Source organism: Nicotiana tomentosiformis, chromosome 6, assembly GCF_000390325.3.
Source record: "Nicotiana tomentosiformis chromosome 6, ASM39032v3, whole genome shotgun sequence".
Classification (NCBI taxonomy): domain Eukaryota; kingdom Viridiplantae; phylum Streptophyta; class Magnoliopsida; order Solanales; family Solanaceae; genus Nicotiana; species Nicotiana tomentosiformis.
The window spans coordinates 18,893,684-18,911,066 of record NC_090817.1 but is presented as its reverse complement, the minus strand read 5'-3'; the positions used below and the strand labels follow the sequence as shown (position 1 = coordinate 18,911,066).

Below are 17,383 nucleotides of genomic sequence, written 5' to 3'. Positions count from 1 at the left end.
TGGGCATCCTCAAATCGGAGCCTAAAGCAGCTGCAGGACGGGCCGCCCCTAGTCAAACTATGATAAGCAAAACTTAAAAAGAGAGGAGTAATAATTAAGGTCTAATATTTGAAACGGGAATACCATGATTAACTAATGGAATGAAAAACTCAGCAGCAATTTTGGGGAGTGAAATTTTAATGTGGGGCAGGAAAATGATAGATGAAGCTTCTCAGTTATATATGAAGATGACCTAAGCGTCAACGCGTAGCTGGCCTTGACTTTCATTACCTCATTGAATTACAGGGCATTTATCCTCATATACATTCACTCTTCTTAACATATTGTCATATTGATATTTTTGCCTCAATAAACTCAGTCTGAATCAAAGTCTTCCCAAATTTGTCACTTCAGGTTAGTAGCTATATATACAATATATCTCAGTATATTTTCATTCCTGCTGAAAGTTGCATATCTTTTATGTTAATAATCACTTTCTATTTTTTCACAAAAGAAGATAAGGAGCCCCTCTACCCTCCAACTGACTTCAAGAATACTCATACTAAAGTAAGTGGTTAGTGGGCGTTTGGACATACTAATTTTTTTGTGAGTGATTTGAAGTGAAAATTTTGAAAAATTATTTTTTTGGAATTTTTTCCGAAATTATCTTTAAGTGAAATTTGATTCCAAACACTATTGCCAAACACGGATTCCAAAAAAAGTGAAAATTTTCCGAGAAAAAGGTGATTTTTTTTTTATGGCCAAATGAAATTCACTCTTACCTCAAATACAGTCCATCTTATGAATGTTAAGTTGATGGGTACTTGCTGTTTGTCAACATGAATATCTGCTACTTTTGCTGTGACCAAAGGCGGATCCAGGGTTTTAACTTGATGGCTTGATCTTTATGGTTTTACCATTGAACCCATTGCGCTTATAGAGTTATGAATCTTTTACATATATGTCTATGTTCTGTATTATAATTAGTGGGTTCGGTTGAACATCTAACTTGTTACCTAGTCACTGGCTGTGGTAAATTCTGAATTGACGTTGGATAGTGAGTAAAATTAGTTCTTGAGGAAACAACCAGGAAAGGCGAAAGACTTTGGCTATTATATACACTGATGGTGTGAAGAATGTTTATACCATTTGTGTAGTTATACTAGTTCCAATAGGTTGCCTGCTCCCATTTCTTTTTCTGCATTACCCAACTATACTCAATATAGAGAGTTACCTCTGCAATTGACTTTTAAGTAACTTTTATTTTCATTTTCAGTGGATAGAAATTAAACTTAACAGGAAATGTTAAACTTGGCAGTCAATTTGATGGTTTTAGCATAGACGGTTACTTATCTGGTTTGCAGCTTAAACCTTATAAGTTCTTATTTTAGAGTGTCAGAGTTTCACATTAGTTGAGGATTTAAGTTGTATTATCTTTATATATTCTTGAACTATTCTAACCCCATGAGCTAGCTTTTGGGGCTGAGGATTGTTCAAGACCGTATAGAGAGAATACAAATCATACCCTCAACCAATGTGGGGCCTTGTTCTCCGATGGTTTTAGAACCAGACCCGTCGCTGATGTTGGGTTATCCATTATTAGACTTCAATGTTATGTTATCCACATTTCAAATATGTAAATGTGGGCGTGCTGGGAAAGGGTTTTGGGGGGAAGGTGGGAGAGCTAGACAGGGCAGAGCATGCGAGATATGGGTTCAGCCAAACTTAGTAGATTTGGTCCAAACCTTGTATTTGTCTTAGGAAATCCATTAACTATGTACAAATTATTAGTTTAGAACCTGATAACTTAAAACGAACTATAATCCCCAACCCATAAACTTCAAATCCTAGCTCTGCCTCTGGTGCTAGAGTCGGACTTTAGTTGAGGGTATGAGCCCTAGTCTCTTGGTCCTTAACATTCTTAACCTCACAATATAGCTTTAGGCTTGGGTTAGGTTCAATGTCTTTTTCTTAGCAGTCCACTTACATGAGCCACCTCATACTTGGTTTTGTTTCTCTTTATCTTTGCCTACTGTTGTTTTGCAGACATACCGGCCATGGAAATTGTTGGTGCAGTGATAAGCATGATGCAATGTTTTTGTGGAGAGACCTGCTTGCATCAATCCGTTTCCGAAAAATGTACATATCTGAGAAAACCTCATGCATTAGCAAATAACCTTGATAAAAAGATGGAATTGCTTAAAGCTCGGGAGGAGGATGTTAAGAGGAAGTTGCAAGTGGAAAAAGTATGGCACGGAATGGAGCCAAAGGCTGAGGTAAATATGTGGCTTACTAATGTAGGAAAGATCAAAAGTGCTGTAACTCGCTTGCAAGAAGAAATTACTAAAAACAAGCGCTGTTTAAACGGATGTTGTCCAAATTATATGTCTCGATTAAAGGTAGGGAAACACTTTGATAAGAAAATTAAAGAAGTCGACATGCTCTTGGCGCAGAGCATATATCCAGATGCTTCATTGGTTGATATGATGCCTCAGAGAGGAAAGATATTACCAGAAACTTCATTAGTGGGAGAAACTGCTCAAAGAAGTTTGGAATTAGTATGGACGTATTTGAATGATGGACACACTGGGATAATTGGTATTTATGGAATGGGGGGAGTGGGTAAGACATCCATACTGGTAGCAATCAATAATCGACTTTTGAGAGAGAGCGCAGTTTTTGATAATGTCATTTGGGTCACGGCATCCAAGGATTCAAATGTCCAAAAGTTACAAAAGGATATTGCTAGAGCTGTAGGTTTATCTTTCGATGATGAAGACGATGAAATGGAAAGAGCAGCTCAATTACTTGAAGCATTGATGCGAAGAAGAAGATTTCTTTTAATTATAGATGATTTATGGGAAGCATTTTCTTTGGAGGTCGTAGGAATTCCATCCCCGGGTTATGGACATGACTGCAAGTTGATAATAACTACTAGATCTATGATGGTTTGTCGTGGCATGGAAACAATGAGAGACGTCGAAGTTAGTGTGCTTTCTAAGGAAGAAGCATGGGACCTCTTTAAACAAAAGGTCGGTGATGAGGTGCTAGCATCTCCAAGATTACAAGCTGTTTCCAAGGATGTCGCGATGGAGTGTGGAGGTCTTCCACTGGCTCTTGTAACAGTTGGTCGGGCTTTAAGAAGAGAAAATGATACGAGGCAATGGGAAAACGCATTAAGCCAGCTGAAAAATGCAATGGGAAGAATAGAAGGAATGGAGAATCGAGTCTTCACACGTCTGAGATTTAGCTATGAAAGACTGAAGGACAATGTGACTCGGTCATGTTTTCTTTATTGTGCATTGTACCCAGAGGATCATCATATTGAGACTGAAGAACTGATTAAATACTGGATATGGGAAGGCATGTTGGATAATCTCGGGTATGGAGAATCCAAGATGCTGCAGGGAAAGATGATATTAGACGAACTGAAAAACGCATGCCTATTAGAGATTGGCTGTCAAGAAGGTAGTTTGAATGAATATGTCAAAATGCATGACCTCATTAGGGATATGGCAATAGCTGTTACAAGAGTGAATCCACTGTTTATGATCCGAGCAGGAAGTGGAATTCGTGTTCCACCAGTTGAGAACGAATGGCTCGTAGGCCTTGAAAGAATCTCGTTAATGAGAAATGATTTGGTCTCTTTGAGTTTTGAACCGAGATGTCCTCAGCTAACTACATTGCTTTTGCAGTATAATTCATTGTCCAAGGGCATACTTCCTTCTTTCTTTAACCATCTAGGAAGTCTCAAAGTTCTGGACTTATCTTACACAGGCATCACTAGGTTGCCCGATTCACTTTCTAATCTGGAAAACCTCCACGCTCTGCTACTACGCAGTTGTTGGAACTTGCGTTCCGTTCCAACAATGGAAAGGCTCAAGGAGCTGAGGATTTTGGATCTCTCTTCTACATCAATCGAGTGTACGCCACAGGGAATGGAAATGTTACTCAATCTGAAGCATCTGGATCTCTCCTATACTACTGTTGATGGATTTAATATTCGACTTTTAGGAACATACAGGTTTTTGGAAGACCTCTTAACTATTGGTTTATGGCAACCTCTAATGTTCGGTTTGGATTTTGTTAATGTTGTGGCAAGCTGCACCAGCTTGGCAAACCTTGAAGCCAATTTCAGCACCTTGCACGACTTCAATCGTTATGTCTTGTCGGGTCACTGGAGCACGCTTGAGAGTTTCAAATTTTGCATAGGCTATCCACAGTCCTCTAAATTACCTGGGAAAAATAGTGTAGGATTCTTCGGGATTCACATCGTTGAAAGGGAAGCCCCTTCTTGGTTGCCAACGATACTTGAGTTGGCCGTTCATGAATGCTCTGGCATCACTCACTTACCAATGTTTATTATGAACGCCTCTTCCCACCTAAAACATTGCAAAATAAAATATTGTGACGAGATGGAATGGATTATAACTTCAGAGTGGGGCACATTTCCCGATTTAGAGTTGCTAGAGATCGAGGGTCTGAGCAGACTGCAAAATATATGCAAGGGGATTCCACCAGCGGGCACTCTTTCAACACTTAAAGTGTTGAATGTTATTGCTTGTGATAATCTCACGAGTCTGCTGCCACTTGAGTTAGTGTGGCAACTCAACAACCTTGAAGAGATTGAATTGCGAAGCTGTCCAATGCTGGAGGAGATAGTTACAGAAGCAGAAAGTGAAGAGGTCATTCAAGAGAATGACAGTGAATTGGTCCTCCCAAGTTTGCAAAAATTGAGATTAGTTTCTATACCAAGACTGAGAAGCATATGCAGAGGCCCGATGATTTGTGATTCCTTAACAACTATTGAAGTCATAGATTGTCCGGAGCTGGAAATAATTCCCTTCTTTCTAGAAATAAGGCAGCAATTAGTTGACTCTCTCAAACAGATAAAAGGAAGCAGAAGGTGGTGGTGGACATTAGAGCAGAACCACCCTATTGCCACGTCTCTCCTTGCTCCACTCTTTAAACCTGAATCTGCTCCTAATGAAGGCATTAGGGTTGATTCCAACACCATAAACAGTTATGGTGGCAGCTCAGGGAGTTCTTCTTTTGGGCCGCGATAATATTCTTACTGTAAGTAATAAGCTTGTGCTCTCTTAAAGACTTTCTCTTAGGGATTCTGAAATGTTATTTAATCAGCATTGACTTGAAGTCAAAAGTTTTTAATTTTGTGAATCATGTTTCTTATTCAACACTATAAGAGAATGGATATAGTGCGTTGAGTGAGTAGGCCAAATATCTGAAAAATGGTTTATGCATAATGGCTATTTCTGGCAGGAACTGGAGAAACACAAAAAATGAATTGTAATGGAAAGACTTATGCCTTGTTTTCTTTGCAGTTTTCTCCCGACTTATTTCCTACTACGCTATAATGGTCTTGAGTTTGGGCCTTCGATAAAAGCTGACTTTTTTCTTTCTCACAATTATGCATTTCTTTCTTCTATTTTATTAATAAAGAACAGTGCTTTTGCCTATATCATATCGAACTTTATCGCCTTGTTTAACATTTTGGTTGTTTTGGAGTCGTCGTCTTCATTTGCATTTGGTATGAAAATGAAGAGGGGATTATTAGGTGAGTTTTTTTCTTATTAACTGACACAGAAACCCAAGATTTCAAGAAGTGACTTTCCATTATTTTGGCTGCATGCACAGTATATACTGATGAATCAGTTCAAATTAGCAGAGATTATTTTCATGCATCTTTCAATTATCATTTCAGGAGAAAAATCAGTAAAATACCCTTTCTCTTAGTCCAGATCTTGCCAGTGTCTCAACATGGTTCTGGACACGATCAGCTCAAAGTTTGGCTCCAGCAGAGTGCAATCTATCTCGGCTGAGTCCTCCTCACCATGCAACATGGCTAGAGAGGAAAATGTTAAATATAGTAGGCGTGAGAGGAAAATGTTAAATATAGTAGGCGTGAGAGGAAAATGTTAAATATAGTAGGCGTGAGAGAGTGAGGCTCTGCCTATAAAAGGAGAGTTTCGGCTCTCATCTCTACACACCAACAAAGAGAGAAAGAAAGAGTGAGGCATCACAGACAGGGTATAAGAGAGAGAAAGAAAGAGTGAGGCATCACAGACAGGGTATAAGAAAATAGTCTGTGAGAAAAATAGAGAGTGAACGATATTGTAGTGAGGTGAGAATATCAAAAGAATGTTATTTCTTTTGAGTGTTGTAGTGGTCTTTGAAGTATTTTACTCGGACCTACAAAGTGTAAAATTCCTTGCTATAGTGATATCAGTTTCTCGTCTCGGGGCCGTGGTTTTTTCCCTTATTCAAAAGGGTTTTCCACGTAAAAATCTTGGTGTCGTTGTCACTCTTTTGTTCTTGTTAATTACCGTATCTCGATGCTACGTTATTATTCCACTTTTATTACCGTGAATATTATTTCTGTAAGGAGTTTATTCCCAACAGTCTAGGGGCGCGGAGCCAATGAAATCCATAAAGTTCCTAATATAGAAGACGCGATGTAGTAGAATTCCTAATTTGAACCCATAAAGTTTAAATCTTAGATCCGTCTCTGACGTGGTCGGGTTGACCCTATCCTGCACACTGGATGCCCCTCAAGTTGGGGCAGTAATAGCCCAGCTCCCGCCTGAGGGTGCCCAGAGCTTTCCCGTTTGGGCGATCAGCAGCAGCATACAGATAAAAGGATACTGTTTTCATTTGCACTGTTAATGTGAATGTGCTGATCATTTGTTAAAGTCAAAGCCATTTCAAGTGGCAAAATTTGTACTGACATTGAATCAGGTAAATATCTAGCTGCAACTTCTTTAGCGAGAGCTTGTTTGTCGCATGATTCAAATATGTAGACTTTGCAACATAGCAACAATTGTACTTGTCCTTGCACAGTCGAAAGACGAAGATTCTAACATATATTCAAGCTAATGTTGAGCTTTATGGCTTTTTACATGCCATGCCTTTTTCCATAATAACATGCAAAATAGCAGGCCTATTTATAGTTTTAACTTCTAAACTCTCTTCAATTTGCTGTCACTTTAAATGATAATCTCGTTCGATATATTTCTTTTATGCCTAATTTATCGTCATCAAAGTTCTTTTTGTTAGATTCTGCATTATGCCTTGTTAGTTCGATCCCAATACAAATACTAAATTTCACGATGCTTTTGTTAATATAGAAGCGATAAATGTATAAGAGAGAAGCACATATCTATTAATTTATTCAGAAACTTATTAGTAGTGGCTTAAGACGAGAGAAACACAAAGTGTCAAACTTATGGTGTTCTTTTTTCTCCTTGATTCAGATGTCTTTTCATTTTCACTTTTGACATTTTTTTCGCTCAGAAGAAGTTTTACGTAATCAACTAAATATTTTCGATCGAAATATGAATTTAATATTTCAAGTTAATGTAAGATATACATCATAAGTTTAAAGTTTTCTTTTCATCCTCAACGCATTACAAGTTTACTTACAGATGAAAATTGCACATTAAGGAATTAATTTTATTATTGAAAAACAGAATAGTAATATATAGCTCAATATAGTCAGTTAGTCACATACTCGATTTGGCTTTAATGAAACATTACATACAGTCATTATCTAAACCTCTAGATCATATGCTTTCCAACAATTGCTTAAAGAACCAAATTATGATTCATAAAGTGATAGGATGAGAAATATGCTCCTCATAAATCAAAATAATACACTGACTCGTCTTGTAGCGAGTTTGGATATTAAGTAAAAAAGAGAGAGAGAGAAACTTTTGGAAGATATGATCTATATAAATATACAAAATATAAATTCAACATCTTTCTCCCCCCTCCCCCTCCCAGAGAAATAAAATAGGTCGAGTAATTCAAAGTTAATAGGGAAGTAAGGTTTTGTAACATCCATTTTAGTTCTACTCCACCAGTTTTGACCGCTCAAATCTTTAATCAAGGTTTTTTGTTTAAGTTACTGCTAATAATATTTTGTATGTGATTCCTCCAATTTCATTCCTTAATATAGGCCAATTTTAGAGGCCAATGGAACACGGAAATAGTGGACACAAACCTTGCGAGTCACAGTTACCAACCAGGTCATTGCATCATAAAAGACACGTTTCAATCAATTAATTACCTACATTTCGATTCTAAACTAGTTAAAATCAATTATGTATAAAACCTTTATATATTTGGACTCGGCATATTATGGGTTATCGTATTTTGATATTGGTTTCGGATTTCGGACACGCGTGTCAAGGTTGACTTTGGAAATTTCTTCAAAGATCGAAACTTTATGGATTTGGATCGCTTCCTATGGCATTGTTGATTTCCTTGGATGATGTTTGGCTTGGATTTGCGCGATTAGAGGGCTAGAGCGAGGTTTTGGCGCGATTCGAGATTGAAAACTAGCCCGAATGAGGTAAGTATTTTGCCTAGGCTTGGATAGAGGGTATTTCCCCATTGACTATGATATTTGTTTTATGTTGGGGGTGACGTATATGCGAGGTTACAAGCGTGTATATGCGTGGACCGTGGTTATTCATGATCCAGGTAGATCTTAGGCTATTATATGTCTTGTATTGCTATTATGCCTCTTTGTTATCGTGTTTTCTCCACATGTATGACTACATGAGCTATTATTCATGCTAGAAATCTTGTTTGGCTATCTGCTTATCTGTAGAGATATAATAGGGCTATTTTTGCGTTGTTGAGCTATTTTGCCTTAGCCGTAGTCATATTTTTCAATCATGAAATTATATCCACCTGTTATATCTTTGTCTATGCATACTTTTATATGTTATCTCACATGTTGTTAGCATCTTTATGTGTGACACGGGTTTGAGCTGAGTTGTGATAGTCCGTGCAGTATACTGATTATGACACTGTTTCGTTTATATGTGTTCCTTTTTACTTAGAACAATTTCATCCCATAATCAAAATAATGCATGAACCAAAAAATGCAACTATGATTATTCAGAAGGAAAAACTTTTTTCTCTTTAGAATGAGTGCTCCTCTCAGTGCAAACTGACGATGGCGAGGAACGCAAAATCAAGGGGGAAAAGAACAATCAAAGTGGAAAGGAATAACAAATCTGAACCAGCCCTCAAACTGCAGATGCTAAGAAATTTAAGAACCCTAATGTGATTCAAGGGATAACAACCCTACCACTTGAGCAACTAGTCACGCCACCGATGGTGCAACAACAAAGGCGAGATCAAGTAACGGCGATCCAGAATTCATAGAAATCATGGACAGATATGGTAGAAGAAGAAGCTGAGAGTTCAAACAAGGGTAATTCACGAATCCTAACTAATGGTTCATGGAGCAAAATAGTAGGGGATATACCAAGAACAAAGGAATTTGAATTGAAACAAACTGAAGAGGAACATGTTAATGTAAAAATTACAATGGAAAATATTCAAGAGGAAGTAGAGTACCGGAATACGACGATGATTTGCTATGTGTTGGGGTCTAACCCACCTCAAGTAGTCATGGAGGGTTATTTTAAAATGACATGAGGTGCTTTAGGGATTGATAAAATTGCCCAAATTAACAGAGGGATTTTCATTGTAAGGTTTACAACATTGGAAAGCAGAAGGAATGTGGTGGAGGAAGGGGTTAGAATGTTTGATCGAAAGCCAATAGTGGTGAAACCATGGAGTTAGGAGGCTGAATGCAATAAGGAGTCTGTGGAGAAGATATCAGTTTGGGTAAGATTAAATGGTCTTGACATCAAATATTGGGGAAGAGTGCATTGATAAAGATTGCAGGGTTGATAGGAAAACCATTTAAGGCTGATAGTGCTACAACAAAAAAGGAGAGGCTGACATTTTTTAAGGGCAGTTGAAATGGCCCCAAACCAACAGTACCTATCAAAGGTCATGTTTGAAAATGAAAAGGGGAGGATAATTGAACAAGTAGTCATATATGAATGGAAACTAATTCTATGCATAAAGTATAATAACTTTGGGCACTCGATGACTGAATGTAGAAGGAATATGCTGGAAAGGAGGAAGGAAAATAAAGTAAACATAGAAGGGCAACATGCTGGGGGTCAGGAAAAACCAACAGGGGAGGCAACAGAGTGGAGAAGGAGATGCGAGAAAGCAAGATGAAGCAACGGGGATAAGGAAGTATAATAAACAACCTAGAAAAGGAAGCATAGATACAGAGGATATGGGTAGAGGGACAACCAGCTGAGAAGGTAATAGAGAAAGGCAAACAACAAACAAAAGGAAGACCCCAAATTCAACTAAACTAGCAGAGGAAATCAATTCCAGTAGGTAATACATTTGAAGAACTTGAACATGATGTGGATAAAATGGAGGGGCAGAGGAAGGAGCCTAGTCACTAAGACAAAAGCTTATAACAAGTGGACAAAGGTACAGTAAGTGGGAGGGGTGAGACTACCCCCATCCTCATAGATAAGATTGGGTTTTGGAATGTGAGGGGTCTGAAAAAACCAACTAAACAAAGAGAGGTACAAATGCACATGCATAACTCTCATGTTGGGATGTTTGGGATCCCAGAGACAAGGATTAAGAGGAACAAGGCTCATAAAGCCTCTCTTAATCTTTTTACGGACTAGTCGTTTGTTACTAACCTGGATAAACATCCAGAGGGAGAATATGGGTATTATGGAAGCCACATATCTATGAGGTATATATAAAAGTAACTACAGAACAGCTGATTCACTGTGTGGTGAAACATATTGGCCTTAGGAAAGAGTTTGAAGTATCTTGGTATATGGCTTCAATGATCTAGGTATGAGGAGACAATTGTGGAAAACTATAGAGGTGATATTGGTCACGTACAAAGCACACCTCAAAAGAGGTATGAAACAGTCGTTTGCTATAATAGAAACCCAACTAAGAGTCGGGGTCGAATCCACATGGAGCTAAAATGGGAGTTAGGGGTATATATTTCAATATGAGTTGGATTATCTAGATTGCACTTCCACAATAAGATTTGTGTTCTATTTCTAATTTTACTCTATTGATTGCGAAATAAAGGAAGAAGACTAGAGAAAATTATTTTTAATTTTTTTTTTCAAATGAATAAAAAGCCTAGGGCTATGACCATTACCTAGGTGTTGCCTAATTAGATAAAGACTTTAATGCTTGTTTTATTGATTGTGGTGTATTATAGCTATCAACTCTAAATTACCCACTCAATACCTCTCGGTCAGAGAGTGATTTTGCCCAATTTAGCTTTTTCAAGACCAAATGGGTATAACTTAAAATAGTTGATAAGAGCTCAAGTCGGGTTATTACTATCTCTAGGTTGAACCCTTTAATTGGGTTAATCAATCTCTCAATTGATCTAATTCCTTGTTAGCAAAGTTATCATAGACTAAGTCTCTCTGTCTCAAGTAGAGACTAAGTCAAATAGGCATAAATTAATATTTGCAACTATTAATTCTATAATTAAATCATGAACTAAGCTAAATAATAAATACCTAATAATAAATAAGCTCTAAATTAGATACCCATAAGGTTTTACACTCTAGGGTTGGGTCACAACCCTATTAGAAATCTAGCTACTCATAATTGGGTTTGAAGAAAATAGAGAAGAAAGACTAATTAAACTCATAATGAAAGCTTAAAATGATTAAATCTAATGAAAATACACCAAAACAAAGTAAACTTCCTAAAAAGACAAAGAAAAATGGCTATAGTAATTTCAAAGGTTCAAACTTGACCTAATTTTTTGAAACTCGTCCATTTATACAAGGCTGAAAATCTAGGACAAAAATACCCTTCGGGAGGTTCTGCGGCCGTACAATTCCATGTGCGATCCGCAGATTTCTTCATCTGACAGGAACTGGAGTTTTGCGGCCGCATATTTCTGAACTGTGGCCGCAAGGCAACCTTTTTGCGGTCCACAGATTTTGAACTGCGGCTGCAAGGCACTCTTCTGCGGTCCGCAATATGAGGATTGGACCCGCAAAGAAATCTTCTGCGGCCACACAAATTTTTGTGCGGTCCGCAATTCACTGAGGCTCTGAACTTGTTCTTTTTGCACACTCTTTGATCTTCAACACTTAGCCCAGCTTTGCGGCCGCACAATTCATGTGCGGCCCGCAATTTGCACAAATGTCTCATAATTTTTCTTTTTTTGTTTGCGGTCGCAGATGAAATTCTGTGATCCGCAATTTCTTCTACGGACCGCACATTGTGTACTTTTGTTCCCTTTATTGCCTTGTACTGGGAATGGTCTTTTTTGAGTTGAATTTCATCTCGGGAGCCTAACTTCCAGCATTCCTGCAAATTTGCACAATTTCATTAGTTTCGGCAAAACAATTCAATGCTTTTAGACTAAAACAAAATCTAAAAGGCGCTAATAAGTAGTCAAAATTCCCACTTATCAACTCTCCCAAACTTAAGTCTTTACTTGTCCTCAAGCAAATAAAATAGTTTTTACCTCCAAAAGTTAAGGGTCATTTCAGCGAGTCGAAGGTGAGCCATCCACACATCAGTTGGGACCAACAATTACCCACACTAACCATGTATTATCGACAAGGCGATAAGTTAAATATTTATGCACATATAGTTCTAATGTGACATTTGAGCATCAAAAATTGACTTTACTCATCAAGGACTCTTGCTCTATCATGTAGGTTATGGTGGACTCCAAACTCTTCCTCCTTTACTTTCCGTTTGCCTGGTTTACTTAAGAATTTTAGCACTCAATCCAAAGATTTATGAAAGGTTCACTCATCTCTCTCAAGAGAATGTCGCAAGTATGACTTCAAGTACCATAGGCTTTCCTCTCATATAGAACGCCACTAATGTAAGCTCACTCAGCTTGAAATCAAATATGACTTCTTTCGGGATGTAATGAAGGTTTTGGAATATGGTTGGATACAATATGAGTGAGTGGTTACACCTTTCCTTAAGCACTTTATTTTTCATTTCTCGGCTCACACTTTGCCAATTCTTTGAGCCACTTTCTTTTCCTTGGGGAACTAGAGAGACTTAACATCACTCTTTCTTGATCAATACATTAATTTTTTCCCTCTTTGATTTCTTCATGTTTGGGATTATTACCTCTCTTTGAAACCTTCAACTCTTCCACTTATTCACTATTTTGTATTTTTATTTTTTTTGCTATTTTGTTTTCTTACTTTTCTTCTCATCATTTCTTTTCTATTTTTGTGCCTTGATACTTTTTTCAAGTTCCTTGTCTCTCCCCCAAACTTACATTTTTAGCCAATTATTTTACAAGACTGTTAAGGAAAGCTCGGGTGCCAAGAGAGGGTCACAACCAAATGGGTAAAGGCTTGTAACATGGTTGTCAAATGAGAAAGGCTCGAGGCTCAAGGGGGTTGACTAGGGATCACAATATTGGTGGGCAATAGAAAACTCAAACGGGCCAAGGAAAGCCTACAATCACTTCTCAAGCCAAGCAAAACTTAGGATTTCGCCTTGGAACACATTCGGGGCAAGTTCTAGACCTTTCACACGGGTACTTGGACTAGCAACAAAGCATCTCACCTCTCACGCAATCGGATTGTTAAAGAGGAAAGATTCGAGGGCCCACAACGACCACATTCAAGTTTAAAAATTACTGTGGTTCAATTAAACCACTCGATGGTTGCCAAAGTCAAATCAAGAGTCACAAAGTAACTAACTAAAACTATTTATTTCAAAAATCTTATTTTTAACCATAAGCACATAGTTAAGTGTGTTGGTACTAATTGAAATATGTTTGACTCTTCGAGCATGACTCAATTAGATCTTTTTATTCATTACTACTATTATTACCTAAACACCAAAAACAGACTAATTTCCTTAAGAAGGTTGTCACGCCATCCATCGTTGGGATGAGTCACCGGGTTCGACACAACAACTATCTTTGAAAAGAACCGTGACATTAAGAAAATCAAAGGCTTATTATCTATGAGAACATATAAAGATGCTACTAAATCAAACAAAGAAGCTACTAACTCAACTAAGAACTCAGAAAGAAACAAAAATGAAGAAGCTAATAAACAAAAACTACTGAATATACATAATGAGATAGAAAGAGATAATATATATAGAATACGAAAAAGAAAGAAAATAATATCAAGTTATTACATGCCAATTTTCTCAAAATGTACCAAATAAGATCAAATAAACTCCAAAATAAACTCCACCCCCTCCCCCGAATAAAAATAAGCATTGTCCCCAATGCTTAACAAAATAAGGGTAAAAGAGGGGAAAGAGTGAAGAAAAACTCCCTATGGCTCCTTGGACATCTCTGTGTCCACAACAAAGTTACCGCCCCCAGTCTCATCCAACTAGATCTCATCATCCTCAACTTTGGGAGTGACTGGGTTGGTGAACATCTAATGCACTACCTCAGCAGTGTCGATAGCAGAGTCTGGCTCCTCAGACTGGCCAGCTGGTGCCACCGGTGTTGATGGTACTGCAGGATATGGGTCTGAAGGGTGTGGGTCGATCAACATGTTAAAAGGGATATCTCCGGCTACAACAAGCTTGGTAACCTGCCTCTGGAGCATGTCCACTGACTTCTTACTGGCCTGGGACTTTCTCATCTTCTTTACTTCTTTGTCCAGTTCTTCGATCACTGACTCGTGATGTGCCAAGGTAGCCATGGTGGTGTTCTGGTTCTCCAGGATCTTCTTTAAAGTCTCCTAAACTGTCAGGGGGAACTGAGATGCCTGAAAAGTACTGTGCTGCAACAACACTGGATAGGCCAGATAACTTTGCAGTTGCTATCTGCATCCAGTTGTTGAGGCTCGCCAATGTCTGGGAGACTCGCAGCACAGAAAGTGGAGCAGTAGGCATAGGCACCGACTTCAAAGCCGAAGTGGAAACTGTGGCAGGAGCTGCAGAAGGGGTTATGGATGATGGTAGAGGCATAGCTGCGGCACTGGAGGAAGGCTCAGCCGAAGTAGATGGGATATCAACTTCCTCCACAACTACTATAGCTGACTCATCAGACTGGCCTGTGGTGGTTGACGACTGACCTTTTCTCTTCGAGTTGCTTGCATCCATAAGTGAGTACCATGAGAAAGGTTTTTTCGGCCTCACCTTTGTATCAAAATCCCTTGGTTCCACCGCCGCATCCGTAAAATACTCTGTAATGGTGTAGGGGTACGGGTAGGAAGAGTCAACCTGCCGGGCGATTACTGAGATGTTGGCCGACATCACGACACCCATATTGATATAGTACTTGGCCATAATCGAGGCAACTAAGACTGCTTGAGGAATCGATAAGTGAGTCTCATTTTGACTCGGGTCCAGTCTACTACAGACAAATGATTGCCACCCTTTTTCTTCAAAGCTTAGTGTGCTCCGGTGGATAGGAACCCCAGCAGTGATCCATGGCGGTGGTTGTCCTGGTGCAGCTTGAATCTCCGCTAACCAAGGTTGAACTGCATCCCCAAGTGCACACTTTTCCAGGTATTCTTTTGGCTCGACATCATCAAAGCGCAGGTATGTGTTCTGTGTGTGCTGGTCAAATCGCACTTTGAGGTTTCTCACTTTTGTCACCTTTGTCCTCTTTTTGATATGTGCCAAATTGGCGTAGAATTCCCGGACAAGTTATTCTTTTGCATCCACCACACTTTGGGAAAAACACGTTCACCCTTTGCGTTCCCTAAACTACCTCAACACGGCCGGGTTGTATCTCTCTAGGTCTGTCAATAAGAACTGTCACTCGAGTGTTAGTGACCTCGCCGGCCACTAAGTGCAGAAACTAGTGAAAGCTGCCAGGCTGACAAATCGGTCCTCCCAAACCTCTTTCTTCTTTGTTCGTTCAATCCCAGTAGCGGTGGCATCTCCCCCTTTACCATCATCAGGTATGTTCTGAACTGTGTATATGGTACCTTAGGGACACGTATAGTGGATGGCTCAGAAGCCTGACTAGCACTTTTCGAACCCTCGGAAGTGTTGTGGGATGATAATGGCTCATCCCGCAGTTGAAATCTCCCTGACTGCTTGGACTGTACTACTGGTTGTTCCTGAACAAATGCTGAGTTGCCCTCTGATACGTCCCTAGATGGGTATGAACTCATCTCGGAGAGATCTGCACCTTTCCCTCTCCCGGCTGCCGTTTTTTTTTTTCTGATTTTCTGCTGTTGGGTACTAGGTAAGGCTCTCTTGTCTCGTCCCCGAGAAGGTTTACCCTGTCCTTTAGAAGTATCACCTCTGCCTCTAGATCGAACCATTATATGTATCAATTAGACGCAGTTGTTAGTTGCAAATCAATGTTCAATCAAACACAGGAGATATACAAGAAAACACCTAAAAACACAGTGAGAGTCTCAACTATAGTGTGCTTGAAAGGTAAGGATCTGAGGGCCGCACAATTTTTGTCACGACCCAAACTCCCTCAGTATAACGTCGTGATGACACCTAGTCTCTACGACTAGGTAATCCTAACAAATTTCGGAATATAACAAAAAAACGAAAGTAAAACTTGGCAACTAACAGCAGTGGATAACTGAATAATTGGTAACAATGTCGCTCAGCACGTACAATAACCAGTCTATAAATACATAGTCTTCCCGAAACCCGGAACATCGTAAGACACAAGCTACAGAAGGAAAACTAGTATCTCTATAAACCAGAGTCTAACAAAAGAAGTACGGAAGGTAAATGGCATATGAGATAATAAAGGGGGGACTCCGAGGCCTGCGGACGCGGCAAATGTACCTTGAAGTCTCTGTACAACAGCAAGACTCTCAGCTTATAGCGGGGCTAATAAGTAGTACCTGGATCTGCATATAAAACATATGCAGAAGAGTAGCATGAGTACACCACAACGGTACCCAGTAAGTGCCAAGCCTAACCTCGGTAGAGTAGGGATGAGGTCACGTTCGGGCCCCTATTGGGATATAATAATAAAACAGATGCTATAATAAAAATGAAGTAAAATGGAGAAGACAACATCAAGTATTCACAAAGCAATAACAACACCGCACAATGATATAGCAAAAGGGGCGCTCTCGAGATACCGTCCCGTAGTCCCAAAAGTAAATATACAGGGAGAACTCCCGAGGTACCGCCTCGTAGTCTCAAAAGTAAATATGTAGGGAGAACTCCCGAGGAACCGCCTCTTAGTCTCAAAAGTAAAAACACAGCTCAAACTGATAGATACAACAATTAACAACAAGAATTTTACAGTTAAGACTGATAAATATCAAGGGAAAAACAAGAAATCAATTAGGCATGCTGCATAGAGTTCAAATAAGCAGTTAAAGCACGTGGACATGGGATATTAGACTGAACATGATAACTACACATATTGGAATAGCTCAATTAAGACTAAAAAACAGACTAATACTCATTTAAACGGTATAACTTCCAATTTAAGGAAAAACAGGTTGCTACTCAGTAAAATGAATCGGGTTTTACAACAAATAACCCGTGTACGTGCTCGTCACCTCACATATCACAACAGTACCAAATCCTAAGGGGATTTCCCTCCACACAAGGT

General features: G+C 39.0%; 1 protein-coding gene across 2 annotated transcripts; it reads left to right on the top strand.

The window, feature by feature from the left end:
* Positions 1–282: 282 nt before the first annotated feature.
* On the top strand, positions 283–6,714 carry LOC104102970 (disease resistance protein RPS2-like). Of its 2 annotated transcripts, XM_009610830.4 has the most exons (3): positions 283–393; positions 2,026–5,055; positions 5,702–6,714. In XM_009610830.4, exon 2 carries the CDS (start codon positions 2,037–2,039, stop codon positions 5,043–5,045), a length of 3,009 nt encoding a protein of 1,002 aa, XP_009609125.1. In that variant the 5' UTR covers positions 283–393; positions 2,026–2,036; the 3' UTR covers positions 5,046–5,055; positions 5,702–6,714. The 2 variants fall into 2 exon arrangements, with proteins under 2 accessions (XP_009609125.1, XP_033513802.1); XM_033657911.2 differs by lacking the exon at positions 5,702–6,714 and having other exon boundaries at positions 2,026–5,320.
* The last annotated feature ends 10,669 nt before the right edge of the window (positions 6,715–17,383 follow it).